The sequence below is a fragment of the Pelophylax lessonae genome, assembly GCF_965119305.1.
Source record: "Pelophylax lessonae genome assembly, chromosome: 4".
Taxonomy (NCBI): domain Eukaryota; kingdom Metazoa; phylum Chordata; class Amphibia; order Anura; family Ranidae; genus Pelophylax; species Pelophylax lessonae.
The window spans coordinates 104,006,877-104,027,290 of record NC_138771.1 but is presented as its reverse complement, the minus strand read 5'-3'; the positions used below and the strand labels follow the sequence as shown (position 1 = coordinate 104,027,290).

Sequence of the window (20,414 nt, the reverse complement as noted above, 5' to 3'; positions counted from 1 at the left end):
GTCTACTTTCCGAAAATGAGTCATTTGGAGGGGGGGGGGGGGGGGGGTTGTGCTGTCTTGGCATTTCATGGCCTCCGAAACTATGATAGGTAGTCAGGAGTGAAATCAACAATTTACGCCCTTGGAAAGCCTGAAAGTGATGAGTGATTGTGACGGGGGCCTGTACTCGGCTAGACTGCAAAAAAGTCTCACACATGGGGTATCCCTGTACTCAGGAGAAGTAGCAGAATGTATTTTGGGGTGTCATTTCACATATACCCATGGCATGTGTGAGAAATTTAGTGACAACTTTGTGTAAAAAAACAAAAAAAAAAAATAATAATAATATATTTCCCGGAACTTGTGGCAAAATATAAAATATTCCATGGACTCACCATGCCTCTCAGCAAATAGCTTGGGGTGTCTACTTTGCAAAATGGGGTCATTTTGGTGGGGTTTTGTGCTATCTTGAAATTTCAGGGCCTCCGAAACTGTGATGGGTAGTGAGGAGTAAAATCAAAAATTTACGCCATTAGAAAACCTAAAGATGGAGATTGATTTTCCGGGTCCCGTACACAGCTAGGCTCTCAAAAAGTCTCACACATGGGGTATCCTCATACTCAGGAGAAGCGTCAGAATGTATTTTGGGGTGTCATTGCACATATACCCATGTCATGTGTGAGAAATTTATCTTTTAGTGAAAACTTTGTGTTAAAAAAAAAATAAAAAAAGAAATTGTAATTTTCCCAAAACTTGTGGCAAAATATAAAATATTCCATGAACTCACCATGCCTCTCAGCAAACAGCTTGGGGTGTCTACTTTCCAAAAAGGGGTCATTTGGGGGGGTTTTGTGGTATCTTGACATTTCAGGGCCTCCTAAACCGTTATAGGTAGTGAGAAAATGCAATGAAAAATGTACGCCCTTCTGAAATTCTGATGGTGGGGATTGGTTTTTGAGGTCCCGTACAACGCTAGGCTCCCAAAAAGTCTCACATATGTAGTATCCCTGTACTCAGGAGAAGCAGCAAAATACATTTTGGGGTGTAATTACACATATACCCATGGCATGTGTGAGCAATATATCATTTCAATGACAACTTTGTGTAAAAAAAAATTTTTTTTTTTTAGTCATTTTTCAAACACCTGTGACTAAAAAATGAAATATTCAATGAGCTCAACATGCCTCTCAGAACATTCCTTAGGATGTCTACTTTCCAAAAAGTGGTAGTTTGGGGGGGGGGGGTCTTGTACTGCCCTGCCATTTTAGCACTTCATGAAATGAGATAGGCAGTCAGAAATTAAAGCTGCGTAAAATTTCAGTATTTACACCATAGTTTGTAGGCGCTATAACTTTTGCGCAAACCAATAAAAATACGCTCATTGAATTTTTTTTGTCAAAGACATGTAGCTAAATATATTTTGGCCCAAAAAAATGACATAAATTGAGTACATTGGATATTTTTTAAAAGACAAAGTTGAAAATTTCATTTATTTGCAAAATTTTCGCTCTTTTTTTATTAATATCGCAAAAAATAAAAAGTGCAGAGGTGATCAAATACCACCAAAAGAAAGCTCTGTTTGTGGGAAAAAAAGGGCGAAAATTTCGTTTGGGTTCCACATTGCATGACCGCACAATTGTCAGTTAAATTCGCACAGTGCCGAAGCACAAAAAGTGGCCTGGACGAAAGACAGCAAAATCCTCCGGTGGTAAAGTGGTTAAGGAATGTTTGTGTTATTCTGTGAAATGTTTTATGAATATGTACAGTATGTGAAGTTGGATGTGATTTCATTTGTGTTGGAGTTTCCTCCTTTTTTTTAATTTCTTTGTGGATTTTATTCCCAATGACAATAATTCTCAGCACTGTGAGTAAACGCAAGCTTTGTCCTGTAGGTGGGGTAATGCACCATTCTGAATGGAGACCCACTGAATTGTTTTGGTTCTAAAGAAATCTTACCAGGCATTTCTTCTATTCCTACTGTCTATTTGCGGACAAAGTACATATAACACATTGTCCAATTTTCATCAGTGCTATGGATCCTGAGCTATCGTGGACGATAGTGCAACCCCCTCACCCCGCAGTTGTCCAACCATGTTACTCAGTAGAAGGTAAATAGCTAATTAGATGCGATTGACAGTGCTTGTCTTCAACAGCAGGTACCTGCCTGAGACCAGCGCTGTCACTAATAATCCAAGGGAAGGGGCATGTCAACTCAAGAATGTCTGGAAGACATACACAAGACACTATGCCACTAGTCGGTCATGCAGGTGGAGGGGTCATGTCAGCTAAAGACTGGAAGAGATACACTGGACACTGTCACTAGGCATGCAAGAGGAGGGTATGTTGCAGTGCAAGTCTCCTGTTATATTAGAACACATCCACATGGCTAAACATAGCAAAGAGTTGTAATAGAAGAACAAAATAAGTGAAGATCTCAGAAAAACATCACATATATACTAATATTTGTTAGACCTCATTCAAAATGGGCATACTACAGTATAGGCCCATGTGAGGGCAGTGCAGGCAGTGTGCAGTCGGAGCTGTGCACCCGCACCCACAGGGCTGTCAAATTGGTAGCAGTGGCTGTATCCATGTGGCCGCTGCATCTTATTTGACATCTATAGGACAGTCTGCACATAGATGTACTGAGCACCTGTGCATCCCCTTGCAAGTAAACATGGCCCTTGCAGTATGCCCCATGTGAACGAAGCCTTGTAATTGTGCATTAAATTCATTATAATGAACTCAGCTTGAGCTCTGCAATATGTATAAAAAGACAAAAACAACACTGCGCTAGAGAACAAATGAAGCTGCCAGCAATAAGAGCAATCAACCAAACTCCAAAGATGCATATAAGAATAAAAGTGCAGCGCTAAATGAATAATAATATTAAAAAGTCCTTAGAACAAAAATTCCTAAAAAATCCGTCCACAGAAGTAGTCAAAGCAGGAACCAGACCACCAGTGGAGACAGATAAGTGAAGATAAAGGTAAGAGGGTGACTCAAGGCCTCGACTTCACACCCAAGGTGAATAACCAAAATCTGCTTACCAGATAACCCAGACCACTAAATTATAGCTGGTCAAGAGGGCTTAGTGGCAGCGCTTTCTTAAACTGAATGTCTCATGCAGTCGGCGTATAAGGATTCCCAATAAGGTAAAACAAGAAAAGCTTCCATAGTGCATTAAAAGATATCTGGTTTATTGAATTAAAAGTTGGTATTGTACTTACAATTTCCAAAAGCATACAGGGGAATAAACAGCAACAGAAGCTGATACAGCAAACAAGCGGTGTTCCTGTGGGCTCCGTTTCAAACCTCCGCCTCTTGGATGCGATCAACAAATCAGAGCAAGTTAAGTGCAGTGACGTAGCCGCCGCAGACCCCCTACACGTTTCGTCACAGATAACCTCCACTGGGGTTGGTCCGAGCGGCATGACACCATGCAAGGCAGTATTTATAGGCAAAACCGCCATCTTGGGCACTAGCATAAGCCCAAACTAAGCCATAAATCAGATAAAGGAAGGATGGTGAAGGAAGTCCATACCGCAGGAACAATATAAACGCCATCTAATGGCAGAATATCAGTATGGCATATATAAATGTGGGATTAGCTACATTAACACAGATATTGCAAAAAATCTCCATATAGATATAGATAATTAATGATAATCCCAAATAGGGATTAGTATGGAAATATCAGTGTTAATACAGATATTAAAAACAATGCAACTCTCCACATAAATATAAATAATTAATCCCTAAACCAATTCTTGCTAATCTTGTAAAAAAATAATAAAAAACTGAAACAGGCCAGAAACTGAGACTACAGGAACACTTCTAAAAATAACTCATAAAAATACTCAAAAAATATACATAAAATCTCTCCAAAGAAGATGACATAAAGCATACAGATTTAAATTGCTCTAGGCATTATTAATAAAACAATTTATGTCCCAATCCACATTTAAACCGAAAGGGACATAAGATTTATTATCATAAATCCATGAAATTTAAAGATGAGAGCTAGCCTTAACAATGTACCTCTCCAGTGGGGGACTACTTTATCCAAAGCAAAAAATTGAGCACCCAACAGCTTTTTGTCGTGATATCTAACATAGTGTTTGGACAAGTTATGTCCCTTAAAGCCTCTTTTTATATTGGTGTCCTGTCGAATAATGCCTCCTATCAAAAAATGTATCCGATGGACTGTGCATGCACAGTAAGTGACGTCACTCCAGCTGATTTCTGCGATCAGGTTGGGTTGACGTAATCGGTGTGCATGCGCAGTCCGTCAGATGCATTTTTTTGAGGGGAGAGACAGAGCGTGTAGCCTCGCTCTCTATACTATCTGTGCATGCGCAAGACGGGATAATTCTTATTTGAGATTATTATTGACAAATGGCGGGAATATTGTGTGATTACAGAACACACAGCTCTGATCGGGACACGTTAAAGGGGCACTCTGACCGGGACACATTAAAGGGGCATTCTGATGGGATCACATTAAAGGGGCACTCTGACTGGGACACATTAAAGGGGCACTCTGACTGGGACACATTAAAGGGGCATTCTGACGGGGCCACATTAAAGTAGCACTCTGACCGGGACACATTGATGGGGCATTCTGACGGGGTCACATTAAAGGAGCACTCTGACCGGGACACATTAAAGAGGCACTCTGACCAGGATACTGATGTAAAGGAGGACTCTGACCAGGACACTGATGTAAAGGAGGACTCTGACGGGAACACTGATGTAAAGGAGGACTCTGACCAGGACACTGATGTAAAGGAGGACTCTGACAGGAATACTGATGTAAAGGAGGACTCTGAAAAAGACACTGATGTAAAATAGGACTGACCAGGACACTGATGTAAAGGAGGACTCTGACGGGGACACTGATGTAAAGGAGGACTCTGACGGGAACACTGATGTAAAGTGGGGGCTCTGACGGGGACACTGGATGTTAAGGAGGACTCTGAAAAAGACACTGATGTAAAGGAGGACTCTGACCAGGACACTGATGTAAAGGGGCACTCTGACCGGGACACACTGGATGTAAAGGGGCACTCTGAAGGGGACACACTGGATGTAAAGGGGCACTCTGACGGGGACACACTGCATGTAAAGGGGCACTCTGACAGGGACACACTGGATGTAAAGGGGCACTCTGACAGGGACACCCTGGATGTAAAGGGGCACTCTGATGGGGACACGGATGTAAAGGAGGACTCTGACAGGGACACACTAGATGTAAAGGAGGACTCTGACTGGGACACAGACACAGGCTAAATGACGGCAGGGACACAGGCTAAATGACAGTGGGGACACGGGCTGAATGACGGTGGGGGAAACAGGCTGAATGACGGCAGTGGACACAGGCTGAAAGTCGGCGGGGGACACAGGCTGAAAGACGGCGGGGACACAGGCTGAATGACGGGAGTATACAGGTTGGATGAGGGGGGACACAGTCAGTGAGTATTCCGGGGGATTTCACAGTGACTGTAGCATGAAGATGGGGATCTGTCAGTGGGGGGGAGAATAAGTGGTTAGAGGAGCGGGGGGCCCATCATGTTACTATAGGTGAAGTCACAGTAGGCGAACTTTGAGGGCCAGGGTCCCAAATTTGGCAGCGAGATAGGGAAGGTCTACCTCTGGGGGCCTCTAGTATCCCTGTGCCAAATTTCATGCCCCTAGCCCCCGGGGGTTATGTGAGCTTGGTGCAGTATGGCAAGCTTGGAGTTGGTACATTTGCAAGGCCAAAGCTCGGGCCCTGAACATGTCCGGGGGTCCAAATTTGACAGGGAGGTAGGGGAGGTTTACCATTACCATCCCAAAAATGTTGGAGTCATTAGCCAAAAATATCTTTGTCAAATTTTTATGGGGTGTAATATTTTGGGGTGTTTAGCTTGAGTGCAGAGCCTACCAGTGAGCTTAGTCCACGCAGTTGTGTCATTTAAGGGCTTGTTGGCCCCCTTTTTTATTAAAAGGAAAATATAAAGAAACACAAGTCCAATAACATAACAGTTGCCCATGCAGGGGTTTCAGCTTCCCACAGCAATAATGTAAATGAAACAATCCAAAGCCATCTGGCTCTCTAGAAGCACCGCTGCTCAGGCTTTAAGCCTCGACCCTCTTGGCCATTTAACAGAGTTCCTGTACAAACACTGTACCTCAGTTAGCACACTTTCTCCAGCTTCCTTGCTGTTCCAGCCCAAAGGCTCACCATCTACTCGTACCATGCAGGCATGCACACTCCTCCCTTGCCCGCCAGGACTCCTAGGGAGGGTGGAGCCCAGAACCCTGGTCCTGTCTGTCTTAAAAGGCCCAGATCCACCTGCACAATCAGTGTTTTGGCTGTTCCTAAGACCTGGTCCCAGGATTGGAGATTTCCTCCCACCCAGATCGCTTGGAAATCTCCAGACTCCAGGTGCCCATTTGGACATTATCCACCATAGGGGAAACTGAAAACCCAGTCTTCTCCCAGTAAAACAGTCCTCCTGGAGCCTTTCCACCTGCCTTGTTGATAATCCTGGGAGAAATACCTGCTCACCACTAGTTGCACTGCCACAGTGGTCACTTAGGAGTATATGGCTGCCAGTCAATACCACAATGCGGGGAGTGCTGGGTGCCATATTAATCCCCATAGTCTTAGTTACCCGGAAGTGGCGCTATGCATTACCTATGTTCTGCAGGATTTGGCCAAAGTCGATCCCCATACCAGCCCGTGTAAAAATTAAGCATTGGCCGCAAAAAAATTGTGTGGCTCCTAGAAGTCCTCTAGTATTAGTTTGCCAAGTATGGTGCCCTTAACCCCCATGGTTAAGCACCCTAAATTTATAGTAGCTTGCCCGCTATGTTAAACTTTGCAACGGTCGTAGTCTGGACATTTGAGGGGACTGCAGCTCAGGCCCCGAATGAGTCTTGGGGTCCATATTTGGCGCGGAGGTAGGGGAGGTCTCTCTTTACCAAACATTTTGGAGTCGCTAGCCCAAGATTTCCTGGTCAACTAATTCCAGGGCCCCTTGAGAGTTTGTGGCCCTCGGCCCGTACCATGGAGTGGGGAGTGCTGGGTATCGCAGGAATCCCTGGACTCTTATGCCCCATACACACGTGCAGATTATCTGCAGACTTTTGTCTGCAGACTTACCTTTTCTATGTAGTGCAAGGGCCTGCCGGATTGCATACAAATTGAAAGTGTTTAGGTTTGACCTCATATTATATGGTTTTGGTAAGTCTGCAGACAAAAGTCTGCAGATAATCTGCACGTGTGTATGGGGCATTAGTTATTCAACAGTACCTGTAGAGCGGTGCTCTGCAGTTCCTGTATTCTATAGTGGTTAGCCAAATCGATCCCTATGCAGTAACAATTAGGCATTGGCCACGAAAAATGCATGTGGCCCCTGGGTATCCTATATCTCTGAGCCAAGTTTGAGGCCCCTAGCCACCACGGTTCAGGTACCACGGGGCCCATAATTTAAGTCAGCTTGGTCCTGTATGGCAATCTTCGAGTGGGCACAGTTGCAGGGCCCCAGCTCGGGCACCAAACAAGTCCAGGGGCCCATATTTGGCACAGTGGTAGGGAAAATCTTAAAATGTTGGGAGTAGCTAGCCTGAAATTTTCTGGTCAACTTTTTCAGGGGCCTCTTGAGAGTGTGTGGCCCTTAGGCAGTACCATGGAGCAGGGACTCCTAGGGATCCCCATGCCAGTCCTAGTGAAAATTAGGCATCGGCCACAAAAAATATATGTGTCTCCTGAGGGTCATATTGTATACCTGTACCAAATTTGGTACCCGTAACCCCCGTGATTCGGGTACAACAGGGCCCTAAATATATGGTACATTTGCCCGCTATGTTAATCTATGGCTTGGTCGTGGTTAGGAATTTGAGGGGTCACAGCTTGGACCCCGAAAGTGTCCAGGCTCCTACAGCTTGAGCCCCTGGACATGTTTGGGGCCCAAGCTGTAGTCCCTCAAAATTCCCTACTGCGCCATATATTAACTTAGGCTAGGCCAAGCTAGCCTAAATGTAGTGCCCCGCGGTAGCAGAACGATTTTGCCAAGGGGCACCGAACTTGGTACAGGGTTACTAGAGGACCCCCAGGGACCACAAAAAGTATTTGGGGCCAATGCTTAATTTTCATGGGGACCTGCATGGGGGTGGAATTTGCCCGACCACCGCAGGACGCAGGAACTGCAGAGCCCCGCTCTGCAAATACTGTTAAATAGCTAAGAGTCCAGAGATTCCTGCAGCACTCACCAATTCCCGCTCCGCAGTAGTGCCAGAGAGCCACACAGTCCCAAGGGGCCCCCTAAAAATTTGACCATAAAATTTCAGGCTAGTGACCTCAAAATTGTGGGGGTGGTATAGGAAGATCCTCCCTACCTCTGTGCCAAATGTGGGCCCCTGAACTCATTCAGGGCCCGATCTGTGGCCCATCAAATTCCAGATCACGGCTGCACCATAGATTAACATAGCGGGCCAGACTAGCCTAAATGTAGGGCCCTGTGGTAGCCGAACCACGGTGCCCAGGGGCACCAAGTTTTCAGACATACTGTAGATGCCATATGATCCCCAGGGGCCACATACATTTTTTTGGGGCCAATGCTTAATTTTCACAGGGATCTGCATTGGGGTAGACTTTAGCTGACCACTGCAGAATAGTCAAGGGATTCCTGCGGTATCCAGCACTCCCTGCTGTGCCGTACGGCCCGGGGCCACATACTCTCAAGGGGCCCTAGAAAAAGTTGACCAGGAATTTTTTGGGCTAACAAACCCCAAATGTTTGGGGTGATAAAGGAAGCCCCCCCACCTATGTGACAAATTTGGGCCCAATAGACTCATTTGGGGTCCAAGCTGTAGCCCCTCAAATTTCCAGACTAAGACTCTGCCCTTAACATAGCAGGCCAAGCTACTGTAAATGTAGGGCCAAAACTACTGGGGTTAAGAGCACCATACTTGGCAAACTTATACTAGAGGACCTCCAGTAGCCACACAATTTTTTGGGGGGCAATGCCTAGTTTTCTAATAACACAAAACAATCAGCGCAGACAGAGAATAAATTAATTAAACTAAAAACGAATATGCATGCTGAACACCGACCCGGGAACACAGTGCAAAAACCTAGACAGAAATAAATACAATAAAATGGTGCAGCGCAAATAGAATAACTCCAAATACTATTAAAATACAACAATTAAAAGATGGGTAGAGTAACAGTCCATGTAGACAGGTAAAGACCCAAACACTATCAAAGTAAATAAAATCCACATGCGGTGCTGAAAGGCAGGCTGTTGTATTTTAACGCATACGGGAGGTGGAGTCGCCTGTCGATAACGTCACCCGCTGCTGTTCCAAGCGTCCATGCGGCTTCCTGCTATTGAGTGGAGACCGCGGCGCAGCTTATGTATATGGATTGATCTGCACTTTATCTTTTATCTGATGTAAGTGTGATCCTTTATTAAAACTGACCTTATCATATGGTATACAGTCAGGTCAATTTATATTGGGACATCAACACAATTCTAATCTTTTTGGTTCTATACACCACCACAATGAATTTGAAATGAAACAAAAAAGATGTGCTTTAACTGCAGGCTTTAATTTGAGGGTATTTACATCCAAATCAGGTGAATGGTGTAGGAATTACAACAGTTTGTATATGTGCCTCCCACTTTTTAAGGGACCAAAAGTAATGGGACAATTGGCTGCTCAGCTGTTCCATGACCAGGTGTGTAATATTCCCTCATTATTCCATTTACAAGGAGCAGATAAAAGGTCCAGAGTTCATTTCAAGTGTGCTATTTGCATTTGGAATCTGTTGCTGTCAACTCTCAATATGAGATCCAAAGAGCTGTTACTATCAGTGAAGCAAGCCATCATTAGGCTGAAAAAAACAAAACAAACCCAAAAGACCCGGAAGACCACGGAAAACAACTGTGGTGGATGACCGAAGAATTCTTTCCCTGGTGAAGAAAACACCCTTCACAACAGTTGGCCAGATCAAGAACACTCTCCAGGAGGTAGGTGTATGTGTGTCAAAGTCAACAATCAAGAGAAGACTTCACATAAGTGAATACAGAGGGTTCACCACAAGATGTAAACCATTGGTGAGCCTCAAAAACAAGAAGGCCAGATAAGAGTTTGCCAAACAACATCTAAAAAAGCCTTCACAGTTCTGGAACAACATCCTATGGACAGATGAGACCAAGATCAACTTGTATCAGAGTGATGGGAAGAGAAGAGTATGGAGAAGGAAAGGAACTGCTCATCATCCAAAGCATACCACCTCATCAGTGAAGCATGGTGGTGGTATGGTCATGGTTTGGGCATGTATGGAACTGGTTCTCTTGTATTTATTGATGATGTGACTGCTGACAAAAGCAGCAGGATGAATTCTGAAGTGTTTCGGGCAATATTATCTGCTCGTATTCAGCCAAATGCTTCAGAACTCATTGGACGGCGCTTCACAGTGCAGATGGACAATGACCCGAAGCATACTGTAAAAGCAACCAAGGAGGTTTTTTAAGGGAAAGAAGTGGAATGTTATGCAATGGCCAAGTCAATCACCTGACCTGAATCCGATTGAGCATGCATTTCACTTGCTGAAGACAAAACTGAAGGGAAAATGCCCCATGAACAAGCAGGAACTGAAGACAGTTGCAGTAGAGGCCTGGCAGAGCATCACCAGGGATGAAACCCAGCGTCTGGTGAGGTCTATGTGTTCCAGACTTCAGGCTGTGATTGACTGCAAAGGATTTGCAACCAAGTATTAAAAAGTGAAAGTTTGATTTATGATTGTTAATCTGTCCCATTACTTTTGGTCCCTTAAAAAGTGGGAGGCACATATACAAACTGTTGTAATTCCTACACCGTTCACCTGATTTGGATTTAAATACCCTCAAATTAAAGCTCAAAGTCTGCAGTTAAAGCACATCTTGTTTGTTTAATTTCAAATCCATTGTGGTGGTGTATAGAGCCAAGAAGATTAGAGTCAATGTCCCAATATTTATGAACCTGACTGTACACTTAGAGGTCTTTTCTTTCCTCTCATATATTGATTGGAGTGTATGTTCAAGCAGTTGGATCTGGAAGTTTTGCTGCACCCTGGTGTTTGGGACTTTACCTGTCTACATGGACTGTTACTCTACCCATCTTTTAATTGTTGTATTTTATTATTATTTGGAGTTATTTTATTTGCGCTGCACCATTTTATTGTATTTAATGCCTAATTTTCACAGGGACTGGTATGGTGATCATCTTTGGCCAAATACTGCGGAACATAGTGTAAGGGATTAGCTCGGTGGTAGTCGTAGATGACCCCTTGGGGGGTGCGTTTTCCCAGAGAGATAGCCGACAAGTGCTTGCAAACAACAGTTTGGTTTATTAATGGTGTTTTCTTCACCAGACTGCAGGCAGCAAAAACATCCAAAATAAAATAAAACAGAAAATAAATCCTTGCCTCTGTGGGCGGCTACCTTCTCACTCTGGAACCTACCTAAGAGTCTGTCTCCAACCTACTGTTGGGCAGACTTTCTTGTCCTACAGCGGACACTCAATAGTCCATTTATAATCTCTTCACACAGCACAAATGTCCATTGAACATGTCGCTTAACTCATCACAATGAGAATGTCTCTTGGCTTGTCTCTGCACATGGCAAACATTCCTTTATTTCTTTCACATAGAAATAGTTAGTTTTCTCACCTTTGAGACGTCTTCACACTTGGTTACCCTCCTTAGCACACATCACTTCAGGGGGTCTTCTCCCATGCCCACACAGCTTGTCAGGAGGCACTCATCTGACTGCTCTCCTGTCCCCAGCCCACACTGCTTCAGGAGACAGCTTCCGGAGGCAGCAATCAATAGGACTTCCTTTGGACAAATTATAGAGGCCTTCATTTCCTCATTCTGAACAGCTGAAGTCTGTTCAACTTCCTGCTGGCTAGCTCTGTAGCCAACACCCTATAGTAATTATATATAAAAAATTCCTCAGCCTTACGCCTAAACTGTGAAATAATCTCCGCGCTCCAGGAAGCACCAGCCCACAAGCTGGTAAAGGTAAAACCAATGCAGCAGCTACTTAGACAAATATAGAATATATTTGATAACAGAAAAAACAGAAAATAATAGTAGCGCTTGAAACAATCTTTAAAAGTCTCTAAAAATAAACCATGAAGAATCCCCCAAAAAGCCAGTCTGGTTAATGACAAACTCCTCCCAGCATTTGGAAAATAGTGCTACAAGGTTATTCAATGTTGGTAAAAATGAACATCAGTCCCCTGAGACTCCAAAGCTTCAACAATTCACAGACCGCAAATCATTCGTGTAGTTCAACAGGGTCACCGCTATTCCACCACCAAGTGCAGGGGGACAATAGGAAATGGCCACTCACCAGATCACGTTGCTAACTTACTCTCATAAATGAGCACACCTCGCATGTATATACTAGATGCCCACGTAAGTAGATATCACCAAGGATTGATTCCAAGATAGTAGATATCACTATGAGAGGAAGAGAGGCACTGAACCCATCTTGGAATCAATCCTTGGTGATATCTACTTACGTGGGCATCTAGTATATACATGCGAGGTGTGCTCATTTATGAGAGTAAGTGAGCAACGTGATCTGGTGAGTGGCCATTTCCTATTGTCCCCCTGCACTTGGTGGTGGAATAGCGGTGACCCTGTTGAACTACACGATTATTTGCGGTCTGTGAATTGTTGAAGCTTTGGAGTCTCAGGGGACTGATGTTCATTTTTACCAACATTGAATAACCTTGTAGGACTATTTTCCAAATGCTGGGAGGAGTTTGTCATTAACCAGACTGGCTTTTTGGGGGATTCTTCATGGTTTATTTTTAGAGACTTTTAAAGATTGTTTCAAGCGCTACTATTATTTTCTGTTTTTACCCTATAGTAATTGGTGAACTTTCTAAATCAGGTGGAAATGTATCTCCTGCCTGTGACTACATTCCCAGATTTACCTGACTTCCTGTCACAATAGGTAATGCAAAGCTCCGCTTCATGGGTCCTATCGGATAGCTAAGACTATGGGGATTAACTACTTGCCCAATGATGGCTACAGTGCGGTCAGCTTATTCTGGGAGGGCATACAGGGACATCCTTCCAGAACCGTGCTTCCCCCAGATTGTGGTAAAGGGCCAACACCAGGGGCCCTTTACCACGTGATCGCTTCATCCGATAATGGAGCGATCATTTGTTAACAAACCGCTGCATGTCAAGTTCAGCTCTCTCCTCGCACACCGTACATACTGATCTGCACCACCCCTGCCTCATCCCTGCCCATCGCTGCATCATTCATACCCACCTATGCCTCATTCATGCCCACCTGTGCCTCATTCATGTTCATCTCTGCATCATCAGTGCTCATTTGTGCCTCATCTGTGCAACATCAGTATGTCCCTCATCATCCAGCCTGTGTCCTCACTGTAATTATGCAGCCTGTGTTCCCATCAGAGTGCCCCTTGACATCCAGCATGTCCCCGTCAGAGTGCCCCTTTACATCCAGTGTCCCTGTCAGAGTCACCTCTTTACATTAGTGTCCCCGTCAGAATGCCCCTTTACATTAGTGTCCCCATCAGAGTCCCCGTTACATCAGCGTCCCCATCAGAGTACTCTCTTTACAAAAGTGTCCCCATCAGAGTCCCCCCTTTACATCAGTGTCCCCGTCAGACTCCCCCTTACATCAGTGTCCCCATCAGAGTCCCCCTTTTCATCAGTTTCCCTATCAGAGTCCCCCTTTTACACCAGTGTCCACGTCAGAGTCCTCCTTTACACCAGTGTCATCATCAGAGTCCTCCCTTACATCAATGTCCCTGTCAGAGTGCCCCTTTACATCAGTGTCCCTGTCAGAATTCCCCTTTACAGCAGTGTCCCTGTCAGAATGCCCTTTTACATCAGTGTCCTCGTCAGAGTGCCCGTTTACATCCAGTGTGTCCCCATCAGAGTGCCCCTTTACATCCAGTTTCCCCATCAGAATGTCCCGTTACATCTAGTGTGTCCCCATCAGAGTGCCCCTTTACATCTGTGTCCCCATCAGAGTGCCCCTTTACATCCAGTGTGTCCCCATCAGAATGCCCCTTTACATCAGTGTCCCCATCAGACTGCCCCTTTACATCAGTGTCCCCGTCAGAGTGCCCCTTTACATCCAGTGTCCCAATCAGAGTTCCCCTTTATTTTTCCGGTCAGAGTTCCCCTTTAATGTGTCCCAGTCAGAGTGCTCCTTTAATGTGTTCCGATCAGAGCTGTGTGTTCTGTAATCAGACAATATTCCCGTCATTTGTCAATAAGAATCTCAAATAATAAAAATCTGTTCCGTCCTGCGCATGCGCAGATAGTACAGAGAGCGATTCTCTAGAATCTGACATTAGATTCTAGTACCTCCGCGCTCTGTCTCTCGTCGGATAATGCATCCGACAAACTGCGCATGCCAGTGTCATCACCACCACCTCAGCTGATCTCAGCTGGAGTGACGTAATTTACTGAGCATGCGCAGTTCGTCGGATGTATTTTTCGACGGGAGGCATTATTCGACAGGACACCCACATGTTCAGAAAGATTGTATATGTAGTTCTCTCATAGTACGTCCAATGTATTGTTTTGAACATGGACATTGTGTCATGTAGACAACAAACTTAGAAGAATAGGTAATACATTTATTGATATCATATTTTTAAGGGTACATGTTGACTGAAACGTGGCACATCTCCTACCCCTAAAATAATTAATTTGACAAATACTACATGATCTACAAGAAAAAAACCTGTCAAGGACTGAAAGAATGAAATAGTTTTTATGGGGTCGATAACATTGGGTGCATCATGGTGTATAGCTAGAGCTCCTTTGAAAATTACAACAGGGCGTTCAGGAAGAATTTTTTGCAATATCTGTGTTAATGTTGATAATCCCACATTAATGCTTTTAACAATTTATATATGCCATATTGATATTCTACCATTAGATGGCCTTTATATTGTTCCTGCGGTATGGGCTTCCTTCACCATCCTTCCTTTATCTGATCTATGATGTAGTTTGGGCAATTGCCAGTGCCTTAGATGACTGCTTTGCCTAAAAATACTGCCTTGCGTTGTGTCATGCCACTCGGACCAACCGGAGTGGACGTTATCTGTGACGAAACACGTAGGGGTCCGCAACAGCTATGTCATCACGCTTAACCTGCTCTGATTGGTTGGTCGCATCCGAGAGCCGGAGGTTTGAAAGGGAGCCCACAAGAACACCGATTGTTTGCTGTATCAGCTTCTGTTGCTGTTTATTCGCCTGTATGCTTCTGGAAATTGTAAGAGCAATACCAACTTTTAATTCAATAATCCAGACATCTTTTAATGCACTATAGAAGCTTTTCTTGTTTTATCTCATTGGGAATCCTTACGCCCGCTGCGTGAGACATCCAGTTTAACCACTTCAATACAGGGCAGTTAACCACTTACCCACTGGGCACTTAAACCCCCATCCTAACCAGACCAATTTTCAGCTTTCAGTGCTCTCACATTTTGAATGACAATTACTCAGTCATGCAACACTGTCCCCATATGAAATTTTCATCCTTTTTTTTCACACAAACAGAGCTTTCTTGTGGTGGTATTTAATCATAATTGTTTTTTTTTATTTTTTGCGCTATAAATGAAAAAAGACCGAAAATTTTGTAAAACAATGCATTTTTCTTCGTTTTGGTTTTAAATTTTGCAAATTTAGTCATTTTTCTTCATAAATTTTGACTAAAATTTATACTGCTACATATCTTTAGTAAAAATAACCCAAATAAGTATACATTTTTTGGTCTTTGTGAAGGGTATAGAGTCTACAAGCTAAGGTGCCAATCATTGAAAATTGATCACACCTACTGACGGATTTCTTGAGACCCTAAAAAGTCTGGAAAGTACAAATACCCCCCAAATTACCCCTTTTTGGAAAGTAGACACTCCAGGGTATTTAGTAAGAGGCATGGTGAGTTTTTTGAAGTTGTAATTTTTTCCCACAATTCTTTGCAAAATGAAGATTTTTTTTAAAAAAAAATTATTTTTCACAAAATGGTCATATTACAAAGTTATTTCTTACACACTGTATAGGCAGACTTGCAACTACACCCCAAAATACATTCTGCTACTCCTCCTGAGTATGGCGATACCACATGTGTGACACTTTTCCACAGCCTGACCACATACAGAGGCCCAACATGCAAGGATCACCGTCAGGCGTTCTAGAAGCAAAAATTACACATATAATTTTCTGACGACTTATCACACTTTTGAAAGTCCTGGAGTACCAGGACAATTAAATTTCCCACAAAATGACTCCATTTTGGAAAGAAAACACCCCAACACATGATCTAGGAGGCATAATGAGTCTTTTGAAGATGTCATTTTTGTCAAGTTTTTGGAAAATGTGGAAAGAAAACCAAAACGCACTTTTCTTTTACACAAAGTTGTCCATTTATTAGACATTTCTAACACATAGCATGTACATAGCAAAAATGACACCCCAAAATACATTCTGCCACTCCTCCTGAGTATGGCGATACCAAATATGTGACACTTTTCCACAGCCTGGCCACATACAGAGGCCCAACATGCAGGGAGAACAGTCATTTCCTGACTACCCATTACAATTTTGTGAGACACTGTAGGGCACTGATAAGCATTGTAGTGGCACTGATGTGGCATGGATGTGGCCCGGATGAGCACTGACGTGGCATGGATGTGGCACTGATGAGAACTGACGTGGAATGGATGTGGCACTGATGAGCACTGATGTGGCATGGATGCGGCACTGATAAGCACTGACGTGGCATGGATTTGGCACTGATGAGCACTGATGTGGCACGGATGAGCACTGACGTGGCATGGATGTGGCACTGATGAGCACTGACGTGGGATGGATGTGGCACTGATGAGCACTGATGTGGCATGGATTAGCCCTGACGTGGCATTGATGTGGCACGGATGAGCACTGACGTGGCATGGATGAGGCACAGATGAGCACCCTGACATGGCATGGATGTGACACAGATGAGCAGTGACATGGCATGGATGTGGCATTGATGTGGCACGGATGAGCACTGGCGTGGCATGGATGTGGCACAGATGAGCACTGACGTGGCATTGATGTGGCACGAATGAGCACTGACGTGGCATGGATGTGGCACGGATGAGCACTGACGTGGCATGGATGTGGCACGGATGAGCACTGACGTGGCATGGATGAGCACTGACGTGACATTGATGTGGCACGGATGACCACTGGCGTGGCACGAATGAGCACTGAAGTGGCATGGGTGTGGCACGGATGAACACTGACGTGGCATGGATGTGGCATGGATGAGCACTGAATTAGCATGGATGTGGCATGGATGAGCACTGACGTGGCATTGATATGGCACGGATGTGGCATGGATGTGGCACGGATGAGCACTGACGTGGCATTGATGTGGCACGGATGAGCACTGATGTGGCATGGATGAGCACTGACATGGCATGGATGTGGCATAGATGAGCACTGACGTGACACGGATGAGCACTGAAGTGGCATGGATGTGGCACGGATGAGCAGTGACATGGCATGGATGTGGCACAGATGAGCACTGACGTGGCTTTGATGTGGCACGGATGTGCACTGATGTGGCATGGATGAGCACTGACGTGGCATTGATGTGGCACGGATGAGCACTGATGTGGCACGGATGAGCACTGAAATGGCATGGATGTGGCACAGATGAGCACTGACGTGGCATGGATGAGCACAGATGTGGGATGGATGAGCATGGATGTGGCATGGATGAGCACTGAGGTGGCATGGGCGGGCACAGATGTGGGATGGATGAGCATGGATGTGGCATGGATGAGCACTGAGACAGCATGGGCAGGCACAGATGTGGGATGGATGAGCATGGATGTGGCATGGATGAGCACGGATGAGGCATGGATGAGCACGTATGAGCACTGAGGTGGCATGGGTGGGCATGGATGTGGCATTGATGAGCACTGAGGTGGCATGGGTGGGCACGGATGTGACACGGATGAGGCACGGATGATGCATGGATGAGGCACGGGTGGGGCACGGCTAAGGCACTGATGGGGCACGAATGAGGCACTGATGGGGCACTAATGAGGCACTGATTGGGCACAGTTGAGGCAGAGGAGGCGTGCAGCTGCAGTTTCTCTCCTCTCCTCGCACGCTGTACCGATTGCTGTGTACAGCGTCCGAGGAGAGAAATGAACCGGACATGCGCCGGTTTGTTGTGACGTGATCGCTCCGTCATTGGACGGAGCGATCACGTGGTAAAGGACCGCTCTCATTGGCCCTTTACCACGATCCGTGATGCATCGGGTTCTAGGAGGACATTCAGGAACGCCCTCTCAGAACTAGACAACCACTTTGCGGCCGTATTTTTACAATGGTTAACCCCCTTCCTGCCCAGGCCAATTTTCAACTTTTAGCACTGTTGCATTTTGAATGACAATTGCGCGGTCATTCAACACTGTACCTAAACTTATGTAATTTTTTTCCCACAAATAGAGCTTTCTTTTGGTGGTATTTGATCACCACAAGGTTTTTTCTTTTTTGCTACACAAATGAAAAAAGAACCAAAAGTTGGAAAAAAAAAAAGTTTTTTTGTTTATGTTATAAAATTTTGCAATTAGATACGTTTTTTCCTGCACTGATGAGCGCTGATGAGGCCGCAGTGACAGGCACTGATGAGGAGGCACTGATGGGGTGGCACTGACGGGTGGCACTAATATGCAGTACTGATGGGCACTGTTTTGCAGCACTGATGGGCACTTATATGTAGCATTGGTGGGCACTGATAGGCGGCACTGATGGGCACTGCTAGGCGACACTGCTGGGCACTGATAGGCGGGGGGGCAGTATTTTATTCTTGGATCCACGCAGCACAATGTCTCAGCCCCAATCATTATTAGCGGACACAAACATAACAGAAAACCTGTGTAAATTATCCCTTTTTAATTGTTTGTTTGAATTATTTTTTAAAAAGGGTAAAAAATGTTACAATTATTTCATTTTATTTTACAATTTTCAAAAATGATTCATTACAATGTTTAAATATCAGACAGAACAGGGAATGGAATCAGGCTCAGAGAAGTAATTAAAGGAATGATGCCCTGTGTCTGTGTCTCTCCCTGCAGCTGCTAAAAGCTGGCAGGAGGGGGAGAAACTGGCTTTCAGCTGCTGCAGTGAGCTGCACAGGGCTTCCTTCTGTAACTGCCCCTCTGCCTAACCGCACCGATTCACTGATTCCCCGTGCTGTTAGGGCCCCCCTGTGTCCCCTACAGGAGGACTGGTGAAGCATTCAGTTCACTACAGTGAAGCATTCAGTTATGAGTCCAAATGTTCCTTATTTTTTCATGTGTGTGTCATTGACCCAATAAACAAGATGAAGAAACTGATTTATTTACAGTAAATCTTTCCTCTGAGAAAAATGGAGGCTAAGATTGCCAACGTCATTCTAAAAATGCAAGCTGTGTGTTGTGTTAACCTTCTGGTTTCAATCATTTGTGGAGTGTTTGACCTGGAGCCAGTCTACATATTAGAAAAGTAAGTACAAGTGCTGAATTAGTGCTTCAAAGTATTAATACAAGAAGGTCAGCATGACAGCCAGTCAATCCGCATTACAATGATATCCTACACATTTCTTTTATGACAAGTATACTCCAATCACGTAAAACAGATAGACAAACAAAAATATAATTATTAATATCCATTCCTTAAAAGTTCATCAATAAAGAAGACTAATCCTACATACAATTCCGGCTAACCAATAATGTGGTACATACCATTTGCTGGGGGGATTATAATTGTTTTGTGAGAATTATAAAAAACCTTAGAATTCACAGAGCTTTGATTTGTCTTTGTTGTACAGGTAAATATTCCACCACTGCTTGGAACTGTATATTTCATCCCAGATGCCACGGAGGTAAATACATCTAATCCATAATCCACACTTCCATATGTATACCAGGTAATCTCCCTTCCTTGCTTTTTATTTCCACATTCAATTTCAATCTTCTCTGTGCCTCCAATTCTAACATCTGGCTGATCTGTAAAATAGAATAAATGTGACTTTGCAGTGAATGATTCTGTTGTGATCAGAACTTATATGAAAATATATAGCGTTTCTGGACTCATCTGTATTAAGCCCCTTTTGGTACACTGCAGGCAGAATGTAAAAACACTATATGTTGGGTACAATAAACCCTAAACCCTTACTATGCATCAACACTTACATACATAGTTACATAGTAGTTGAGGTTGAATAAAGACAATCGTCCATCCAGTTCAACCTGTGTAGGTGTGTGTTGACATAATTATTTCCCATACCCCTGAATGTTTTTATCCTTGAGATGTACGTCCAAGAGTCTTTTAAAAGTAGCCATACTCC

At 44.3% G+C, this 20,414-nt stretch overlaps 1 protein-coding gene across 1 annotated transcript in view; it reads right to left on the bottom strand.

Annotated features, from left to right (window-relative positions):
* Positions 1–20,414, bottom strand: part of LOC309552534 (uncharacterized protein) — a gene marked incomplete at its 3' end in the record, with an annotated part of 156,437 nt that overhangs the window by 101,752 nt on the left and 34,271 nt on the right. The window contains exon 2 of the mRNA XM_082253490.1: positions 19,810–20,073. Within this exon, the coding sequence (XP_082109616.1) occupies positions 19,810–20,073 (264 nt within the window). The remainder of the gene's footprint in view (positions 1–19,809; positions 20,074–20,414) is intronic.